Here is a 22,500-nt window from a genome sequence, read left to right as displayed (position 1 = left end):
ATATATGTTGCCATATCGCGAAAGAGTGGCGAAAGTGTACCATGTGCGTGGCGGTACTAGTGATGAAGGAACACACTTAGCAGGAACCAATGTCTGAATATAACTGGCCTGGCAGCGATATTCTATTATACTGCCAAGCATCAAATCATCACATGCCTGCAGATATATTACGCCAATTAACACCACCGTCGTCACCACCACCAGGAACAAAAAACACAACACCAGCAGCAGCAACAGGACCACCAACACCCTAACGCGTTCATCACATCCCCTTCCCCCCAAACGGCCGGTGGTTCAATACGTATTACAACTGCCCGGCGGCCCTATCCTGGCACCCCCTACGTCCTCCTCCTCTTCTTCTTGCGACCTGTGCCAACCTATCGCTTTTCCGTGCGTGGCCGTGTTTTCCCTTCCCGTTTGCAGGTGTTGCCGTTGTTTGTCCAGCCTTTATTTCTGTCCTTCTCCCTTCCTATGTTCTATTTGTTGTTCTATTCCTGTGTGTGTGTCTCTGTGTGTGTGTGCGAAGTTCCACTCTTCGTCTCTGTCCTATACGTTTCACTATTTTTCTCTTTTTTTATAGGTTTCATTGTTTTCTGTTTGTTTTTATTTTTCCTTCGTTTCTTTGCCTTCGTTTTCAAGTTTCCGTTTATTTATCTATTTATATGTCGTTCGGTTTGTTCTTTCCTTCGTTTTGTCTACAAGTTCCCTTCCTCCTGCTGTTCTCTATGCCCTTATCTTCATCTCACATCTACAGGACTCCTACTTCACCGTTTCATCTGGCCTTCCCTTCACTTCACCTCTAAACCTCCTCCTCCCATCAGTGTCTCTTTGTACACGTCCTTCACCTCGCATCCACCGGCTTCCTCTTCCGTCTAACACTATTCCGTATTCCTCTCCATCTCGTGCCCGCTTCATCATGGGAACAGCAGCGGTGGGCCCATAGTACTAACTACACACACACACACACACACACACACACACAAGGGAAAAAATATCATTATTTATCTGTCTGTTTAGTTCTTCCACATGAGTCTTGATCTTATCACTGGTTTCCTTTTTCATAATTTATTTTCACTCATTATCTTACGAGTCTTCCTTTGTTATTCTTTTAATGCGTCAAATCTATCTATATACATTTTTTTTTTCGTCCACTTCCTGTTGCAGTTCATTATCAGGCAATCGCAGTCTTCCTCTTCAAAGCATCTGTTCCCCTCACTTAAGTATACTGATTTTCCGCAAAAATACTACAGTTCATCAATTTTTTTTCCCACATAAAACTCCTTCATTTGATCTTTCACTCAATGTAATATTTAGTTTTTGTCTATTTTCCGCCTAAACAGCATTCACTTTCCTCTCCACCTATTTCTCTTCTGCTCCTCCTCCTCTTCCTCCACGGCATGCAATTTTCTCTTTCTCTTTCCTTCCGAGTAGTTTTTCTTGATGTTCTTGTCTTTTTGCTTCCACATCCTTCGCTTTCCTCACCACCTATTCCTTCTTTACTCTTTCTTCCTCTCCTACACTCCATGCAATTTTCTCTCATTCTTTCTGCGTCACAATCGCTCTCCTCTTCCTCCTATTCCTCCATCTACACTGGTCCCACTCGCCTTCCCTCCTTCTCTCCCTATCTCCCTCTACAGTCCTTCTCTCCATTACATTCTTGAGAGTTAATTCGCCTTTCCCTTGGCCCTTCCCTCCTGCTCCCTCCCTCCACCTTACAATTTCCATTCATCAACCCTAATTTGCAGTCTACCGCCCTCGCCCGCTCTCGACCATGAATAATGAAACGACCATATTTTACAATATACTAAACCACCTACACCACAGGTACCGCACACCTGCCGCCTGCCTACACTCCGAAGTACTACACAGCCTACGCAGGTGTACTACAGGTTCTCAACCAACACCACGGGGAGTGAGCGATACAAGTAACTGTCCGCTTGACGCAGTACTGTAGTCATTAGCACCACGTTCATGCTGGCAACGTTGCATAGGCGAACACCTGCCTGTCTACCTACTTCCACCTGGTCCTCCTCCTCCTCCTCCTCTTCCTCCTCCGTATCCTACAAGCAGCAAGCGTTTCCTTCTTCGCTAAAACACACACACACACACACACACACACACACACACACACACACACACACACACACACACACACCAAATGGGAATCAATCGAATTAACGCTTTCACTGGATAAATATTTTGAAACATGCACTCGCCAAAAAAAAAAAAAAAAAAAAAAAAAAATACAAAAACAAAAAAAACGGGAAAGACCTAAGATGGACAAAATACCTTTTAAGGGAAACAAAACCCAGGAAAATGACAGCAGAAGTTTAGGAGAAAAAAAAGAAAAAAGGGAACTCAAGGATAAAAGAACACGTGTTTGCTAAAGTGGGGGAGGAGATGGCGCCGGGCAGGATGCATTTGGGAACACGCAACTGCTGCCACCGCCGCCACCACCGCCGCCTCCTCCTCCTCCTCCTCCTCCCTCTGAAGTTGGAGGCATGGTGGTGGTGGTCGTGCTGGCAGGGGAGGTGAGAGGGCAGGTGGAAGGTAGAAGAGAGGGGAGGGGAGAGGGGAGGGTAGCGGGACGGAATGCAGTAGAAAAGGTACTCCATCCGTAGAGCTACAGATGGAAGAGAATCAATGAGAGAGAGAGAGAGAGAGAGAGAGAGAGAGAGAGAGAGAGAGAGAGAGAGAGAGAGAGAGAGAGAGAGAGAGAGAGAGAGAGAGAGAGAGAGAGAGAGAGAGAGAGTGTGTGTGTGTGTGTGTGTGTGTGTGTGTGTGTGTGTGTGTGTGTGTGTGTGTGTGTGTGTGTGTGTGTGTGTGTGTGTGTGTGTGTGTGTGTGTGTGTGTGTGTGTGTGTGTGTGTGTGTGTGTGTGTGTGCGTGCTTGCTTGCTTGTTTAGGGCGCGGCGATGGCTGTCCCCTTTAAATTGGCGTTGCGTCAGTTGCCTCACTCAACCTCACTGCCTACTCGATAACGGCCAGTGCATGCCGCTCACCTCCCAACCTATACGCCCGCCTCGCGCAACCCGGCAACACCACCACCACCACCACCGCCACCACCACCACCACCACCACCATCGCTGCCAATAACAACGCCCACAGCACCAACACAAATAACCAAGTCAATAACAATACCGCTCCTCCTACTACTACTGCTACCACTAAACCAGTAACGTCACAACTTCTACTGTTGTTATTATTGCTACTACTACTACTACTACGGTTGCAAAGATAATACAGCTACTACTACTACTACTGCTACTACTACTACTACTACTTACTACTACTATATCAACAATGTCACAGCTCCTCCTCCTCCTCCTCCTCCTCCTCCTCCTCCTCCTCCTACTACTACTACTACGGTTGCAATGACAGGAATTATGTCACATTTCAGCCTGCCCCTCCCACACACGTGTCCAGGAACCCTTGCAAGACTGTTCGATCGCCCATACCTCGACCCTCAAAAGTTTGCAGAAAAGGAGTGAAGCATCTCCTTTGTTTAGTGTTGTCCTGCTTCCTCAAGGGAGTTTTCCACCAAGATACACCGCTTACGCTCGCTCTCTCTCTCTCTCTCTCTCTCTCTCTCTCTCTCTCTCTCTCTCTCTCTCTCTCTCTCTCTCTCTCTCTCAAACATTGGGCCATTGAAAATAAACTTGTACCCTTGCAGTTGCAGGAAATCTAAGAGGCTGTGTTGTATTTGTTTTCCTACCGTGTTGTAAATTGTGACCATTTTTTTTATATTTTGTCTCTCTCTCTCTCTCTCTCTCTCTCTCTCTCTCTCTCTCTCTCTCTCTCTCTCTCTCTCTCTCTCTCTCTCTCTCTCTAACGCACAGCCGTGGAACGAACTCTCCCTTTCTGCTGACCTTGGGATGGCCGCTAAAAGTAGCGAAATACCCCTACAGGCATGTACTAGCACTAATAGAGCGACAGACACACACACACACACACACACACACACACACACACACACACACACACACACAAGTGATTCTCCTTTTTTTAATACTCGGATGCCCTGCCTTCCCTAACCAACTGCGGCTTAGAAGGGAGAACGTGTTTCAGCCGACACTTAGGTACATGAGTTTGTTTCATTCAACCTCGCCCTCGGAGTCGCCACGTGCCAAGTACACTCACAGCTCTTGTACTACGCTGGGAGGGTCAAAATTATTCTGTGTGCTACATCAATCAACGCTTACTGAGATCTGAGTGACGAGTGACGCAAGACAGGAGCTAATTATTGTCGACTTCTGATGACTTAATTCCTCAGGAGAGCGTGCAGAATTAGGAGGAGGAGGAGGAGGAGGAGGAGGAGGAGGAGGAGGAGGAGGAGGAGGAGGAGGAGGAGGAGGAGGAGGAGGAGGAGGAGGAGAAGGAGGAGGAGGAAAGGGAAAAATTAAATAAGCTGTTTATTACGTAATATAATAAGGAGGGATTTTTATTCTAACTGGATAGTAAAGGTCATACCAAAACACCTTATAATGACGAAATGTCGAAAAAATAATTAAAAGCCTCCGCCAAAGGGGGAAAAAAAGGAAAAAAAAAAGATTACGTAACGCAGGGCAATTCCAATCCTCCTTCATTTCAACGGGCAGGACAAAATCTTCATCTTGACACAAAAAAAAAAAAAACAGATTAACACTTCGATAAACAGACTGACGCAACGAAAACCAACTATAGAAGGCGGAAGATAACAAACTTCTGAGCGTCTCGTCTCGTCACGTCACGGAATGCCAGGGAAAGGCTCCGCGACGCCCCAAGTTACAGACAGTTCCCGAGATAAGTGCTTCTATTTCACGGGGAGTCGAATGAAAAACGGCGGCATTCTTTTATCCTCGACACTAATCTTGTTTATGTATTCCTACTGCTACACCACCACGGGGCATGGCAATAGGTGGACGTGGGTTGGTGGGTGAGAGAGAGAGAGAGAGAGAGAGAGAGAGAGAGAGAGAGAGAGAGAGAGAGAGAGAGAGAGAGAGAGAGAGAGAGAGAGAGAGAGAGAGAGAGAGAGAGAGAGAGAGAGAGAGAGTTACCGCTCTGATCACCTCTCAAAGTTTTCAAAACATCATTGTGCAAGCAATAAAACAAATATTAACGTGTCTCACTCGCCACAACAGCAGCAGAGGCAGAAGTTACAATAAAACATATAAGTGTGTTTGTCGTTTTCCTTGAAGGCCGAAGTTTGCGTCTTACTCCATGATGGACACAAACTCCTCCACTCCTTCTTGTCCAACAACCTTCATGCCTTTTAAGTTTCCTGTTACTTCGCGGTGAAGGAGAAAGAAAACTTGTACATTTTTCAGCCTATGTGGAGACAGACATTATTTTCTTGTTCTATATAAATTAACAGCAAATTTCCAGAAGCAACTCTTACGCGTCACGTGTACCAAAGTTATGTTTCCTAATCACATTATTACCTTAACTTAATTTTCCCTTACCTGTGTACTCATTGCACTTCTTATTTAATGAGTGACTCGAAGACATGTACTTAGGTAATACTTATACTCATTATTTTCATAACATTAGTACACTTTCCAAACTACGTACATACATCTTCACCAACAGATTTCAAGAAAATATTACGTACATCATACTGTAAACATTTTCTTCCCTAAACGATTTAATATTGTGAAATTATCCTCAGTCTTCTGGGGTATCACTGTGGCATTTAAAGATGTGTAATTATATGCTAAGTACAAGCAATTCTTTCTCCTTGATGTAATTAGCAGGTATATCAAGGTGTGTGTGTGTGTGTGTGTGTGTGTGTGTGTGTGTGTGTGTGTGTGTGTGTGTGTGTGTGTGTGTGTGTGTGTGTGTGTGTGTGTGTGTGTGTGTGTGTGTGTGTGTGTGTGTGTGTGTGCTTCCTGGTAAGATGTGCTACAAGGACAGACGGACGGACGGACGGAGAGAGAGAGAGAGAGAGAGAGAGAGAGAGAGAGAGAGAGAGAGAGAGAGAGAGAGAGAGAGAGAGAGAGAGAGAGAGAGAGAGAGAGAGAGAGAGAGAGAGAGAGAGAGAGAGAGAGAGAGAGAGAGAGAATTTACACACACACACACACACACGGAGCTCCCTCTTACTCCAAATTCCAGTCTTCTTTTTTCGCTTCCTGAGTCTTCATCTCCGACCTTGTCTTCAGAAAGCCCTGGGACCATTTGAGAGAGAGAGAGAGAGAGAGAGAGAGAGAGAGAGAGAGAGAGAGAGAGAGAGAGAGAGAGAGAGAGAGAGAGAGAGAGAGAGAGAGAGAGAGAGAGAGAGAGAGAGTAGAGCAAGTTGTTATAATCAAAACCTTTAATATTTCTAGAAAATGAAGCGAAATTTCCTGGAAAAGAGGCAAGGTCATTCTGGGGAGAGAGAGAGAGAGAGAGAGAGAGAGAGAGAGAGAGAGAGAGAGAGAGAGAGAGAGAGAGAGAGAGAGAGAGAGAGAGAGAGAGAGAGAGAGAGAGAGAGAGAGATCCAGGAAGTCAGAAGGGGAAAGATAACCAGAGCAAGAACCTCCTAAACAGAGGAAGAGGAACAGCGGGAACTTAGGCGGAGAAGAAGTGGAGAGGACCTAAGAGGAGGGTGGAAGGAGGAGGGGAGGGGAGGGGGAGGAGAGGGAAGCAGGCAGGAGAGGACAGGGCAGAGCAGGCAGAAGTGGAAACAACGATACGCAAGGAAGAGGAAACGGAAGAGAACGATGCAGGACACGGCAGGCAACAACACAGGAGAGAGAGAGAGAGAGAGAGAGAGAGAGAGAGAGAGAGAGAGAGAGAGAGAGAGAGAGAGAAACACAAAGGCAGGCAGTGGACTCACCCCATGGAGGGCACCGTCGGGCTGAGCGAGGGTGGAGTCTTGCCGTCAATCATCTTTAGGGAGTGACGTCACAGTTCGCACGCGCGAGGGACAGTGACGTCACGGCTGGCACACGCAAGCGGCGCACGCGGTACGGAACAAGAAGGAAACAAGACCAGCACTGTAGTTGAGACGCATCACACACACTTAGGTCTCCGTTCTCGCTGGCGGTCCGTCTCAAACATCCGTTCACTGAGGCGGCTGCTGCTTCTGCTATGTGAGGAGAGAAGCTGCTGCCGGCATGCCCTCACTACTCCCAGCAGGCGAGCACAGCGGCTGGCGGCACTACAGCGGCCTGGCCAGTGTGTCCATGGTTCCGGCCGGTTCACTGGTCACCAACCTGCACACGTGAGGGAGAGACGCAAAAATATACATGTTAATAAAGAGGAATTTCACACACGTACATCTAAATATACATCATGTCAACTCGAGTCGTAGTGCATTAATATGTTGTAGGTAAGGTAATTTGATTCAGTCTGAAACAAGTCTATTTTTACGATTTGCATGTTTATCATTAAAGTACATTCATAGATGTCTTACAATACATACGAGAGCTACACGTCACCACACTAGTCTGGTACGAGAACGTGAATAGGCAAGACCGAGTGCGTATACCGTGTGTGTGTGTGTGTGTGTGTGTGTGAGCGCTTAAAATATGCCCCAACCAGGTGTATAATTACACACAAGTGCGCCACAGAGGCTTCTCGATCGAAGGTACGGGAGAGAGAGAGAGAGGGAGAGAAAGAGAAAGAGAAACTCGTTACTGCTTACGAATTAATGAAAGTTCACTCCTGAAAAAAAAAAAAAAAAAAAAATCAATGCAAATCAATCCACGGCGGATATTGCGGGTTAGTCATCACTCCCCGCCTTCCCTTGGGTGGGGCTCGGCACGCCCTTGTGGAGAGTGCAGTGTGCGCGTTAAATCATGGGCAGAAAGTCAAGAAACACAACGAAATCCCTTCCTCAGTATAAGAAAATAAGGGAAGCTGCAAGAGGCTACACATGGCAGTCCCTGTAATATTAAACAAGCATAAATATCTTCGCCTCAACCTGAACTCCTTTGATCTGCTAAATCTAACCGTCCCGTGTTTTAAGGAGACCGTCAGCAGACCGAGGTGGTAAACTTAAAAAGGAAGCGCAACATAAAAGCAAGTGAAGCATGTTACTCCATTTCCGACTATATATATGCCTCCAGACGTACAATCTACGTACGTGCGTGGGTAAGTTAAACTTGTGACAACGAGTGCAGTGTACACAAGTCCACCGCCATGATAGGTCAATGCTCGACGAAAAAAAAATAAAAGAAGAGAGGAGACGAGAGGAGGGGAAAGGAGAGAATAAGAGAGAAAAGAAGAAAAGAGAGGAGCAGAACAACAAGAAATATTAGAAGACAAGAAATAAAATAAGAGAAGACAAGAAGAGAAAAGACAACAGAAGTCAGGCCAAGATCAGTGAAGACAGAAGAGACGAGAAGTGAGAGGCGGCGCCGGCGAGCAAGAACCAACACTCGAGTCACTACGAACGTTCCCAATGACCTCGTGCACGCCCAAAGAAAGTAAGAAAGACCCGCGAGCCTAGCATACATATTGACGGCGGAGTAGCGGTGCTGGTGGTGGAGGTAGTGGCGGGACCCCTGAGGAGAAATGATAACGAGTACTATAACTACTACTGATCAATAACTGAGGTGACCTGCGAGAAAAGGAAGGGAGAAAGAAGGAAGGAAGGTTGAAAGACGACCATGGAATGATTTAAGAAACCTTCAAGTAACTCAGGACGGCAATGCTATTTTAAGCTTATATTTACCTCCACGTCAACACCCCGGCAACACGAGCTAGCTACCTACTCGTGTCCTTCCTCATCTTCCTTCGTTCCCCTCCCCTCCCGAGCCGCCCCGTCAGCCTCCCCCTTACCCCACCAAGCAGCAGTTAAATGCCTCTATTCACGCTTGCCACAACCACAACCACCACCACCACCACCACTGCTGCTGCTGCTGCTCGCAAAGATACTTATCGCTTACTCGTCTTTAAGGCTTGCGTATCTCCGCGTCAGAAGGGAAAGTGACGCCCCGAGCCCTCAGCAAACAGCTCGTAACAGCCTTGACGCGGTGCGGGGTGAGAGGGGCGGAGTGATGGTGATGGACAGTGAAAGCAGTGAGCGCCACGTTAATAAAGTAAACGAAAACGGTGTTGGGGAAAAGTAATAATGAAGAGGGACGTTGGGAATGATGGTTTAGTAAGGGGAAAGTATGTTGAGGTGAGCACGCCGCTACAAAATGAAGGTGTGCTGAGGTGGGTAGGAGGGTGACGGCAACGGATGAGGGTGAGGGCTACGGATACGAATAAACCCTCGCTACTGCAATATGACAGCACACCCCAGACAGCCGAGATGCGATTATTAAAGGCCGCTGTGAGTAATGTACAACAATGTGCTTCTGCGGTACAAAATTAAAGCGATAAACAGAGACAATAATACACAGAAAATGACAAAATGAGGCGAAAATAATAACACGTATCAATTTAAAGAGGCGGGAAAGTGACAAACAAACCTGGTTCTACTACGTGCTCTCAATGTTCTCGTAATGAAACATGCGCTAATAAAACACGTGGAGCACCGGTACACGAGGAGAATGATCAAATCTGCACCCCAACAATGATCGATACGCTACAAAATAGTGAAGTAATTAAACTCGGCCTTGTGCTGCCTGTAAAACTAAAATTAATAAACGCGGATGTCCACAATACAACACAGGACGCGACGGCAGCAACAGCGGAACCAGCACACAGCAACACGGCACCAGTTAAAGAGCAACACTACTACTACAGAAACACAACGTGCTATATATACTGCATGACTCCATCCCTTCTCTTCCCTCGAGCGGATACATTCTAAGCTACACATACTACTACGGGTCACAGGAAACTTGCAATAATACATCTTTTATATCATATCCCTCTCCCTCTACTTCCTTTTCCCCCATTCACTCGAGACACAGCCACTGCAGACTTTATAAAACCACATACAAGGGGCGCAGGAAACTCGCAATAACACATCTTTTATAACTTAACTTCATTCCTATCTGCTTCTCTCCCCTCCTCGTTTTCTCTTCCCTCGCTCAACGTCTACAACTACTGCAGGAATCTTAGTACCTACAGCCCTTCACTGACCGTTGTCACATGAAACTCGACAATAAAACACACACATTTACAGTGTACCTAAGATAACAGTAAGCTATCAATACAATGTGATATAGTAAAACTTGAGAAGTAAAAAGATCGAAATTACATTGAAGAATTATATCTGAAAAGGCAGAAATGCATACAGAAACTTGAAGTAACTTTTTTTTCTTACATCTTTTCCTTCCTTTTCTGTTCACTTCCGTTGCTTAACTGCTTTTGCTCAACCGACGTATAGTAACTTCACACAAGTCACCAGTAACTCACAATAACACAATTTATTACCACCTTATCCTTCCCTCCTATGCACTTCCTTCTTCCTCTACCCTTACCTCTCTCATCAATGTACAACTACTACGGAAATTACTGTACAGCACCGTCACACGTCCCTGACATTAAGATCTTTTAACACCTTATCCTCCCTTCCTACCCCTTTCCTCTCCCAAGATACAGCGACTGCAGAAATTACTGTACCATCACAGCATCAAGTTCCCTGCATGTTCACCTCCGCGTCTCTCATCTGAATCTAATTTACCTTCATTGAATTACCGTCACAGCCTTCCACCTCCTCCTACGCTCAGAGTAAAGACGTGTAATGTGCCTCTCACAAGGATGTTAAGACGAGCGACATTCACACAGGCGAGGGAATAAAAAATATGAGAAGGGAGAGGAAAATATAAGTTAAGTATAGTTTCATATTGCAAGTGCACGAGTGACTACCAACAGTAAATCTCTGCAAAACTCATATTTGCTTCTCGCGTCATCAAAGAGCCAGCTGTAATCTCTCTCTCTCTCTCTCACACACACACACACACACACACACACACACACACACACACACACACACAGTTGTTTCGTGTGTGTGTGTGTGTGTGTGTGTGTGTGTGTGTGTGTGTGTGTGTGTGTGTGTGTGTGTGTGTGTGTGTGTGTGTGTGTGTGTGAGAGAGAGAGAGAGAGAGAGAGAGAGAGAGAGAGAGAGAGAGAGAGAGAGAGAGAGAGAGAGAGAGAGAGAGAGAGAGAGAGAGAGAGAGAGAGAGACGCGGCGGCCAATATGTACAACACTCTACGGGGATTCCTTGCCAACTTTGGGATACATCTCCCTGACCTTGGTGGGGTGACGGCAAGCAGTACTTATCTATCTCCCAATCACTCCTATCACTCTCAAGGGAACGAAGGCGCGCGGGAGGAGACAGAGGCAACATGGGAAATGAGGAAAAAGAGAAAGTGAGATAGAGAGATAAACATTAATAAAACACCTCACATATTTAATCACGACAGCAAAAATGAACAAGTTTGAGTGCACTTCCGTATAGGGAATAGCCGCGTGTTTTGTTATATTGTGTTTTAATTAGCTAAAGTACAAAGGGGCGGGGTTGACATTCTGTTTAAGTCAAGGACAATCCACACTGTCACTGAAAATAATAATAACGACCGCAGAGAGAGAGAGAGAGAGAGAGAGAGAGAGAGAGAGAGAGAGAGAGAGAGAGAGAGAGAGAGAGAGAGAGAGAGAGAGGTTGTTTCCAGTATGATTTTGTGAGTACGTTCATGCCACAAAACGTAAACAGCATAGTCACTGCCACGTGGGGGTTGGTGCTGCAGACTTGACCATGAACAAAAAATACTCACTCTATGTAAATATAATCTGTCGATGTACGTCTCTCTCTCTCTACTCTCTCTCTCTCTCTCTCTCTCTCTCTCTCTCTCTCTCTCCTCTCTCTCTCTCTCTCTCTCTCTTTCAGTTCGCGTACTTGACGGCTCTTCTTGTTACATCTTACCGTTACAACCGAGTCTGTTGTATAGTAATTTCAATGTGCTCTCTCTGTCCCTCAGTCTGTCCTTAGCGGCGTTGAGAGGAGGAGCAGAGGTATCAGAGGCCAACGTTCCTTCCTTCCTTCTTCCCCTTCTTTCCCCTCGACAAAAACGCATCGATATATGGGCAGCAGTTGAGGGAAGAGGACGGCGCGGCCAAGAGTATCTATGGTAGCCGCGGCCCGCCTCACACACCGATAAATCTTAGGATGCTTTGGCCATTGTGCATTACGCTTGGCAAAAAGGGTAAGGCGGGTAGTGTGCGCACGCTTACTGCCAGGACTAATACACAGGGCACGGCTCGGCTTGGGAACGGGATGCACGGGGAAGCTCCAGGCGGCGAGGCAAGGCGAGGCGAGGCGACGTGGGGAAGGAAGATGTTGAGGAGTGATTCTGCAACGGCCCTATTGCTTGCCTTGTTGTTGTTGTTGTTGTTGTTGTTGTTGTTGCTGTTGTGTGTGTGTGTGTATGTGTTATGTAGCAACTTAGTTATTCGTAATCTTCTTCTCAATACTACTACTACTCACTACTACTACTACTACTACTACTAATAATAATAATAATAACAATAATAACAGCGGTAGTACTCATAAGTAGCACAAGAGGAGGAGGATGGGGAGGAGGAGGTGGAGGCAAGCTTGGGGGAAGCCAAACTGTGAGCGGATGTAAAGGAGGGAGCGATGAGAGGAAAGCGGGAAGAGTAAGGAGGAGGAGGAGGAGGAGGAGGAGGAGGAGGAGAGAAACCGACACTGGCAGAAAGCAGAATTAGTAGCGAGACATTTTTCATTAGGCTGGCGAGGCGCGGAAGGACGAAGAAAACAACTACAGCTTCACACGAGACGCCAACCTTTCACAGCACGAGCGGGAAAAAAAAAAAAAAAAAAAAAGAGAGAGAGAGACGGCGAGACTGAAGAGCAAAGTTAAGATCGGGATGCCCAGTCACACGAGGAAATATTTACATGAAAAGCTTGGTTATGGATCGCGGCATTAGCAGTCAACACTCTAATACATGAGGGGCAAGAGCAAGAGGAGGAGGAGGAGGAGGAGGAGGAGGAGGAGGAGGAGGAGGAGGAGGAGGAGGAGGAGGAGAGGGAAGGAGGAGGAGGAGGAGGAGGACGACGACGATGAGAACGGAGGAGGAGGAAAAGTGTAGACAACTTTCTGTACATTGAAACGTTTCTTAAGCATAAAGTTATTTTATTATCTACAGATCCTCTCTCTCCTTCCCTTCACTTGTATCCTTCCCTTCTCTTCCTTCCTTCCTTTTACATTGAACGACTTCCATTTCACCTCATCCATTAATTCCCACACACGCAGTAACGCACAAGTTTCCAAATGCCGTCCATAATACGCGCAAGCTGCAATATTAAGTCCAACTCTCATTAACATCACTGCCTAATCCCTTCCTTCTTGTCGTGTCGAGGTGGGGCTAAGTAAGGCACGAGCCTGTAATACTGAAGAACTGTGTTGAAAAAAGGAAAGTATGAAAGCGTAACATTTTGGTATACAAACAATCAAGAAGAGAAGAAAATTATCAGCATCGCATTTTGTCCTTTCAGTTATCACGACCTGGTGTGTGTCTGTGAGTGTGTGTCTGTGAGTGTGTGTGTGTGCTTGTGTTTTGTGCTTTTGATAGAGACCGATAAGCAACAAAGAATGATAATCGTAGCAGAATTTTCATGTATCTTGCCGGCAATAAACCACTGATACGCCAAACCCCACATGGTTCATTCAACACCCGCCTCTTCACTCCGCAGGCTGAGGTTCGCGTCTCGTTCACCTCTCGTAAGTTTTCACTGATGAACGAGCAGTTACTTGTACAGTCCTTGGAAAAAAGAGAGAGTGTTGTCTAGCATGCTAAATAGACGTTAAATAGCTGGCGACAATGAGTCCACCCCCGACACACACACTAATGGTGATAAACAAATAACGATAAACCAAATAACAATCATGGCAATAAAATGCTTTCTGGAACGTTTAAGTCATCGCTCATCCAAAGCTTTTTCGGGTTCACACGTACACACTTGCTAATGAAGGTCGTGGTGGTGCTGTTGGCGCAGGCATCATGTGTGTGACCACGTAAAAGCGTGATCTCATTTAATTAATCTCCTAAATAAAATATTGCAAGCAACATATTAAATAAGTTACAAGCCCTGCATTTCATTTGCAACAAGACCCCTTTACATTCAGCCATGTACAACGCACGGACCTCGCCACAAAGCCAAACTTCTTAAGGAAATCACCGCAAAAAACCGCAACACAAAATTACAGCAAAGATTCCTTTCATTACTATAAATCAAATCGTAATGGAAGGGAAAACAACATGGCATCACGGAATCACACCACCATAACCGGATGCAAGTTTCTTCCTACCAAAGAAAATAGCACAAGGAAAAATTGGACTTCTCTTGGCGAACTCTCCTGTAAATAGGTGGGAAGAGTGAGTGGTGAATAGGCACCTCCGAGCAATCACTGACTTCCGACTGGACTGCGGCTGGGCTGGAAATAATGAGACGTGTATACTGAAGGTGGTGGTGTGATTAACCGTGCATGTTGTGGGATCCTATCTGAAAACACTCCACTAACGATTTTTTTTTAACAGCGTGTATCAAAATCTTTCATTAAGCATCAAGCCGAAAAAGGCCATTAGAACTCGTACCAGGGCAGAGGGAACTGACAGGCAACTCCCTAGCAGTTCCATGGGTATAAAACAAACGTAAATCAAAAAGATCACCTGCGTATAACTTGTCTTAACAACACCTGTTCTCGCACACGTGGATTTCAGCTTCACCTTGGTTTTTGACTGAACAATATTGATAACTCCCAGAAAAAAAAAACAAAAAAAAAAAAAGGTGTGATAAGATAGAAACAGCAAATATGGAGATGGACATCACAGCGCCAATATTACCCTTGAATATGAAGGAAAGGAAGTAAGGAAAGGCAAGAAGAAGGGAGAAAGGAATAAGGCAGGAATATAAACGAGAGAGAGAGAGAGAGAGAGAGAGAGAGAGAGAGAGAGAGAGAGAGAGAGAGAGAGAGAGAGAGAGAGAGAGGGAGGAGAGAGAGAGAGAGAGAGAGAGAGAAGGAGAGAGAGAGAGAGAGAGAGAGAGAGAAAGACTGGGTTTGGTGAAGGTAGGTGGGCAAGGTTTTGTCACTGCAACAATGAATATTTTTAGAGAAAGTAGCTGTGACAGGTTCTCAAGCATATGCCAACGAGAAAATGAGCTCTCTCTCTCTCTCTCTCTCTCTCTCTCTCTCTCTCTCTCTCTCTCTCTCTCTCTCTCTCTCTCAATCTGGAACAAAAAACACCCTCAGGTTCCTACATTATCTTAACACATGGCATTAACATCAATAAAAGCACACCACGTAGGTACATTATAATAGGTAGGTGTAAAACAAAAGCAATACATTCCCCATTGACACTTCTAATCAAAGAATCTCCTACCCTCTCCCACTCTCTCCCTTCGCTACATGACATATTAGTTAGACACTGGTGGCGATGTGTGCTTGGCAGATTCAAGACCTCAGTGTGGGGAAGGTAAATCAAACACCCTAGCAAAGATCTAAAGGTGTGTTTGTGTTTGTTACCCCCTTGGAATCTTTATAAATACTTCGGGTGAAAGGAATGGCTTGACTGACTCGACTGATTTTGCTTCACTTCGTCGTCAAAAGTTGGCTAGCTAGGTTGTTAGATGAAAAAAAAAAAAAAAAAATAGTAAACGTGGTCTATAAAGGGTGTGTGTTTGTGATATATCCCTCGTTATGAAAGAGACGGTTATATGAAGTGAGATTTACAGCTTGTGCTTTACCTAATAGCATGTTCTTGCTTAAAAAAAAAAATAAATAATAAATAAATAAAAAAAAAGTGAAAAAGACGTAGGTAGATTATATGAGAAAAGTCTCTCACTGTGTGTGTGTGTGTGTGTGTGTGTGTGTGTGTGTGTGTGTGTGTGTGTGTGTGTGTGTGTGTGTGTGTGTGTGTGTGTGCGCACGAACACTACACACACACAAAAAAAAAAAAAAACTACATATTAATATTAACGGATTTGACCTTGTATTGTTCAAGAAAAGAAAGAAAAAAATGAAGAGATTAATTAAACTCCATAATCTAAACGCGCGCACACATACACACACACACACACACACACACACACACACACACACACACACACACACACACACACACACACTTAAAAAGGATACTAGTACACTTTTTGTTAGATAAGGTATGCCTATGCAATAATTTTCTTGAGAGAGAGAGAGAGAGAGAGAGAGAGAGAGAGAGAGAGAGAGAGAGAGAGAGAGAGAGAGAGAGAGAGAGAGAGAGAGAGAGAGAGAGAGAGAGAGAGAGAGAGAGAGAGAGAGAGAGAGAGAGAGAGAATCAATTTTATCATTTACATAAAAAAAAAAAAAGAGACTCAAGAACCCGTTATCTCCTTACTGCACAGAGGCCGCTTAAATGTCCAAGAAAGGTGGCTTCGAGACTCACCAGACCGCTAACACGTCCAACACAAAAATCCCTATCAGACCAAAGCCAGTCACGAAAATACAACTTCTATGATATGTAAAGCCTTGACTGAACCTTCCCCTTATTAACCAAGACTATTTTAAACGCCGGCAAGGACATTGTCATCTACATCCAGACTATTCTAAGATACGCCAGTATAAGACCAGAATATACTTTTAAAGACCAGCCAGATGATTACAATTCTTCCTAGATCAAGTATGTAGTTGTTTGTATACGCCTGGAATTCTTCCTTGGGTAACAGCCACACACGTTTGTAATATTTTAAGCTACTGAAGTTACGCACATGAAATTAAACAAACAAACTGGAGGGATGTTATAGACAATGGTGGAAGTAGTAGTAGTAGTAGTAGTAGTAGTAGTAGTAGTAGTAGTAGTAGTAGTAACTAGTAGTAGAAAAAATTTAATTTGTCCTTATCAAGCACAAAACATCACTACAACACACAACACCTCACTACCATCACTAACACATGAAATATGCAAACTACATTTACGAATGTAATTAAGTACCGTGTTGTATATAGGTACCTATGTAGACGTGTGTACCTGTGTGGCAGCTGCAGTTACGTCATCACCACCTTCACGTTCTCTCGCTCTCCTAAGTGAATGGAGAAAGCCGTGATCACACACCTCTACACAACAGCCTTACAGTGCCTTAACTTCACCTTCCGCTCCCTGGCTCCATCTTTCCATCCCGTCACACCTGAAGCCGAAGCCCGCGTCGCAGCACCGAACAAGTCACAAGTCATCTCTCAGGCACAATCTTCATCGCTATCATATCATGGGGCAACAAAAAGCAGAAAAACATACTATACACACAGAACTAAGGGCAATTCTATAGCCAACTTGTTAATAAGTATATATATACCTACTATGTACCTACTATATACTTTCTCATAACTGCACTCTTCCAACTTGTACTTGTTCAGAGCACTGCTGTAAAAATAGGTAAACTTTTTATGCACACATGAAACTTAACAGAATCTAGCTGCCACACGTACAAAAAAAAAAAAAAAAAAAACACTGGTCATGTAGCCTAGTGTAGCACGAGTAGGTCAAGATTTCGCTGCCTCCCACCACTCCTACGTAGGTACACCGTGGGTAAGATGAACGCGGCCAGGCAGGGAAGGCTGGCGCGGAGCAAAATGGCGTGTGTTAGCGAAGCAGTACCTACGCGGGACCTCCTGTATCGAACGCCAAGATTTGTTACCTTTTGTTACCTGTGCTTCACCTCCCTTCTCCTGCATTTCCTAACATGTTTACTGAAGTTCGATATGCATCTGTTACAGAGAAAAAATGGACAAAAAGTAGCATTTCCACCATTTACTGGGCAACGTAGGTATGTCAGCTGCTTGGTGGAGGAATGCTGGTAGGTCGACTGCACCTAAGGCACCTTCTGGTCTGGTCAACACACTGTAGCAGAGTTCATTTCAACATGTCTTGTGGGTTAAGTTATTTAAAATTATATTAGTTTTCTTTGATTTTACATTATTATTAATGTGTCCGTATGTCTACACACACACACACACACACACACACACACACACACACACACACACACACACACACTCACACAGCGAATCATGAAAAAAAAAAAAAAAAAATACTTCTGTCCGGAGTTAGAATAGGTATACCTATTCTATGTCATACATGTCGTTTTGTGTGGCGGCAGTGAGTGTACATATGGCAAGGGAGGATATGAGATGAGCGATACTAAATAATAATGCCACTAGAAAACTGACACAAGCTCCTATATACGATTATTTTGAACACAACAAAAAATAGTCTTAATTATGATATTCTAAGTAGAATAATAATAAGCATCAACACACACACACACACACACACACACACACACACACACACACACACACACACACACACATTCTATAAAAAAGAAAACGTGAACCGCAGCTCAAGTGCAAATATCACGAACACACACAGATGGCGGAGAAACCCTCAACCTTCTCTTCACCATTCCATGTGATTTTCGAGATTAAGGGAACTGTATAACACATTAATTTACTTTAATATTTAGCACCACTGACACTGGGTCTAAAATGATGGACTATTTACCGATAGGCCAGCTCAGTTGAACTTTCGAATCAAAGGTGGCATTATATATATATATATATATATATATATATTTATATATATATATATATATATATATATATATATATATATATATATATATATATATATATATATATCTCGACACTTTCATATTAAATAATCTACATAATGTGTCCTCTTATGGTAGTAAAATAATGCTTAAAAGACTAGAATTTCTTTAATTATAATTTCATTTGTGTTGGTTTGCTACCAGTATTTACAGAACATCGCAAGCAATGTTAGTACAAGCGAACAAGGGAGGTCTTCTAGTGTGTCTGGGCGAGGCCTTCACGCGGCACATTCCCACCACATAAGGTTACGGCACTCGTCTATCATCAACGTGCAAGCGTTCATTGCATTTCCCACATCTTTGTGCTCCTCGCCACACAGCATCGATCCCATGACGCCAACACAGTCTTATCTGGCACCTGTCAAGCACAGTTTCAACAGTAGCAGCCACGTCATCACTTCACAAAAGCAATGATTTACACTAGTGCAAATTTTGCTGTGATTATCCATGACATGATTTTGATGTAAAACACTCTTCAAAAAATTTCCATACACCCTTAGAAGTGAAGAATGTCACTCGGTCATTAAAATTGCAAACTTAGTTTCACTATCAAAGTTAGGAAACCTAACGCAACATTACTGTAGGTTATATGAAGGAAAAAAAAAATCTGATATTCTCCATTCACAACAACAACAACAACAACTACTACAACAACAACAACTACTACTACTACTAGTTTATTATTATTATTATTATTATTATTATTATTATTATTATTATTATTATTATTATTACTATTATTATTATTATTGTTATTATTATCACTATTAACTGTTAATTTTACCACTTGAACCATTACAATGTTAGTATTATCATAATCAATACATAAATTACAATAACAAAGTTGCATCGACAGTAATGCTTTGATCAACAGTATCAACATTAATATTAGTATATTTAGATGTGGTAGTAATGGTGATAAATGGTTGAGACTATATCGGAAGACTGAATCTACATCGGAATAACAAAACCTGCACTAATATTGATACTGATAATGATAATAATGATAATAATAACAATAATAATAATTATAATAATAATAATAATAATAATAATAATAATAATAGTCACAGATGTGGCCCGAGAGGTGTATGGATGGCCAGGAGGAAGACAGGCAGGGCAGGATACAGGAAGGGAAGGAAAGGAAGGGGAGATCAGTACGCGTGCTGCTCTGTGATGCCCTCGGTCTCGTGACGCAGTTTATTCCTCTGATTGCTCACACACTGAACCTGACCTCATGCTTGCCCTTGAACTTGCACGCCTGTCATTTCATATTAATTCAAAGCAACAAAATTCCGTCATGACAGTTTTTTGCGGAGTCTAATTCGCCTAACGCAACACTACTGGTCACTTAATTGTCATAAACAATTTAGTACAGCAAATTTGTGAATTAAGCTGCGAATTAATGTAATCTGTTTAGAATTGCGGTAACGTGCTGGTTCCGTCCCAGTGTGTGTGTGTGTGTGTGTGTGTGTGTGTGTGTGTTATGACAGATAAGGATATTTATATACTTGGTCTTTTACTCCCAAAGAACTGCATATCAATGAGGAAAAAAAAAAAAGCGGAAAAAAAAGCGTTCGTAACAATAATTATTATATGGGTAAAGGTAAAGAAGGAAGGCGTGCGACGAGGAAGAGAGGCGGCGCCTTAGAGAGCCCCAGCTACTCTGACGGGACGAAGAGAGCAGCAAAGAGAGTGAGTGGCTGGCGGTGGTGGTGGTGGTAGTGGCGGCAGCGGTGAGGTGGAGGGAAGTAGCGCCAAGCCTGAGTCACAACACACAACACTAACACCAAAACGGTCCTTAACGCAAGGCGGCACCACAACCCAAACCACGACTCCTGCTGCTGCTGCTGTGACATAATCCATTACAACATAGTCCTACCCCCCGCCACCCTCCCGGCCCCCAACACAACATTACGCCTACCCACCGGCCTTTACGCGCCGCACACGTCACTCTTACACACACTCATACACACACATAAACACACTGACACTTGGCGTTCAGCATGACAGCACATTCGCACGAGCATCGCCACAGCTTCTAAACACAAACATGTACATTACACACACATACACACACACGTTCACATAAATACACACACACACGCTCGTCTCCACTTGTTCATACTAAGTACACGATTGAAGGTACCAAGAGAGTCCACGGCACGCTGTAGATGGGGAGGAGATTGGGTATTCTGCACCACACAGCACGTATGCACCCCTTCCAATACATTTTACACATAGTAGAGCATCAGCAGCAGCAACTAAACACAAGTATATGTACTATTTTTCAAGTTTACTCACTCAACATAACAGCAACCCGTGTGTGTAGCGGTGTCTTATCTTCCTTCACTTGTCTAACTTTCCGAAAGTACGATTAAACACATGATTAGATAATTATCATACATATTATTGCACTTTTTTCACTAAAATAGATAACCTTTGAAATTAATTGTTACGAAGCTCCAGAGGCACGGCGACCAACCTTCCCCCTCTGGTCCGTAAGTGTTACTGGGGTCTGCGCGCGTGTCGGGGGGACGTCGGCACTACATGTCATGAAAAGATGCCACACGTTTCCAGCTGGAAATTCTCCACCCCTTTTCAGATGTTTCTTTAAAATTTGTACGCAATATCCACCCTTCCCTCTAGTCTCGGAGCGCACAGCACGGGTGAAGTCGGGCCGTGCATGATGACCATGTGATTAACGAGACTCATCGCAAGACAGAAAAAAATATAAATTTACCAAGTGACATTTTTCTCTGCGCCGACGTGCTCATCAATCGTCACTTTAGACTCTTTTCCGTATATCTTTGCCATAGCATTATACTGAATTTATAACAACCTTGTATAATCCTTGGGGAGCACCGGCCTTGAGCGACTGCACACGACCGCCACAACTCAAAATTGCGGAGCGAAGCAATTAATGAGGACGAGTCTTGCTGCAGCAGCTCCCCATAGAATGACGTAGGCGTGTAGCGTTGGGTCCAGTTTGGGTACAGTTTTAGGCTTAATAACGGCAGACGAATACTACGATCTAGGCACGTGGACAACCCAACAGTAGGCCTATGCATCACAGGCAGGCATTACTTCTCATGGACTCTTGTTGCTGGGTTCAGGAGATTGAAGCCTACTTATTTTCTTTTATTTTTTATTTTTTATTTTTTGCCCGCTCAAGGTCAGCCGGCCGGGGAAAGGGCCGCCGCTAGCCTTCTCCTCCCCCATTGATAGTCGCGGAAGAGATTGTTTAGGTCCGTTTTGAGGCCTACGGTGCACCCTATTTCCGGGTCGTCGCACGGGAGGGTACGTAAGGGGAGGGACGGGGGAGAGAGAGAGGAAGAGGGAGGAGGAGGATCTCTTACCTGTCTTTACGTAAACCTGCTTGATTTATTTCTCTCTCTCTCTCTCTCTCTCTCTCTCTCTCTCTCTCTCTCTCTCTCTCTCTCTCTCTCTCTCTCTCTGGTGCTGAGTGAATATGTAAATTTTTACGATGCTTATTAAGTGAATTGTAAACGAACTATTTTTTTCTTTCTTTTTAGTGTGTTTTTATTACCTCATTGTACGTGTGTTAAGATGCGTTGGTGATGTTACACTGGCGAAGAAGATACGAAATGGAGAGAGAGAGAGAGAGAGAGAGAGAGAGAGAGAGAGAGAGAGAGAGAGAGAGAGAGAGAGAGAGAGAGAGAGAGAGAGAGAGAGAGAATTTATAGTAGTAGTAGTAGTAGTAGTAGTAGTAGTAGTAGTTGCAGTAGTAAATAATAATAATAATAATAATAATAATGATAATAATGATAATAATAATAATAATAATAATAATAATAATAATAATAATAAGAAGAAGAAATAATTATACTAGTAGTAGTAGTAGTAGTAGTAGTAGTAGTAGTAGTAGTAGCAGTAGTAGTAGTAATAGCAGTAGTAGTAATAGTAGTAGTAGTAGTAGTAGTAGTAGTAGTAGTAGTAGTAGTAGTAGTAGTTGT

General features: G+C 43.9%; 1 protein-coding gene across 5 annotated transcripts in view; it reads right to left on the bottom strand.

The window, feature by feature from the left end:
• Positions 1-22,500, bottom strand: part of LOC135106983 (uncharacterized) — a 97,770-nt gene that overhangs the window by 61,898 nt on the left and 13,372 nt on the right. For 3 of the 5 annotated variants that reach the window (XM_064016471.1, XM_064016472.1, XM_064016468.1), the window contains exons 1-2: positions 20,828-21,020; positions 6,793-7,171 (exon numbers count right to left, since the gene is read on the bottom strand). Coding sequence is in view for 3 of the 5 variants with exons in the window: in XM_064016468.1 (XP_063872538.1) it covers positions 6,793-6,845 (53 nt within the window). In the remaining 2 variants the exon portion in view is untranslated. Of the gene's footprint in view, positions 1-6,792; positions 7,172-20,827; positions 21,037-22,500 lie in introns of those variants that run through there. The other 2 variants (XM_064016470.1, XM_064016469.1) reach the window with 2 other exon arrangements.

This window comes from Scylla paramamosain, chromosome 14 (assembly GCF_035594125.1).
Source record: "Scylla paramamosain isolate STU-SP2022 chromosome 14, ASM3559412v1, whole genome shotgun sequence".
Lineage (NCBI taxonomy): Eukaryota > Metazoa > Arthropoda > Malacostraca > Decapoda > Portunidae > Scylla > Scylla paramamosain.
This window is presented reverse-complemented; position numbering and strand designations above follow the sequence as displayed.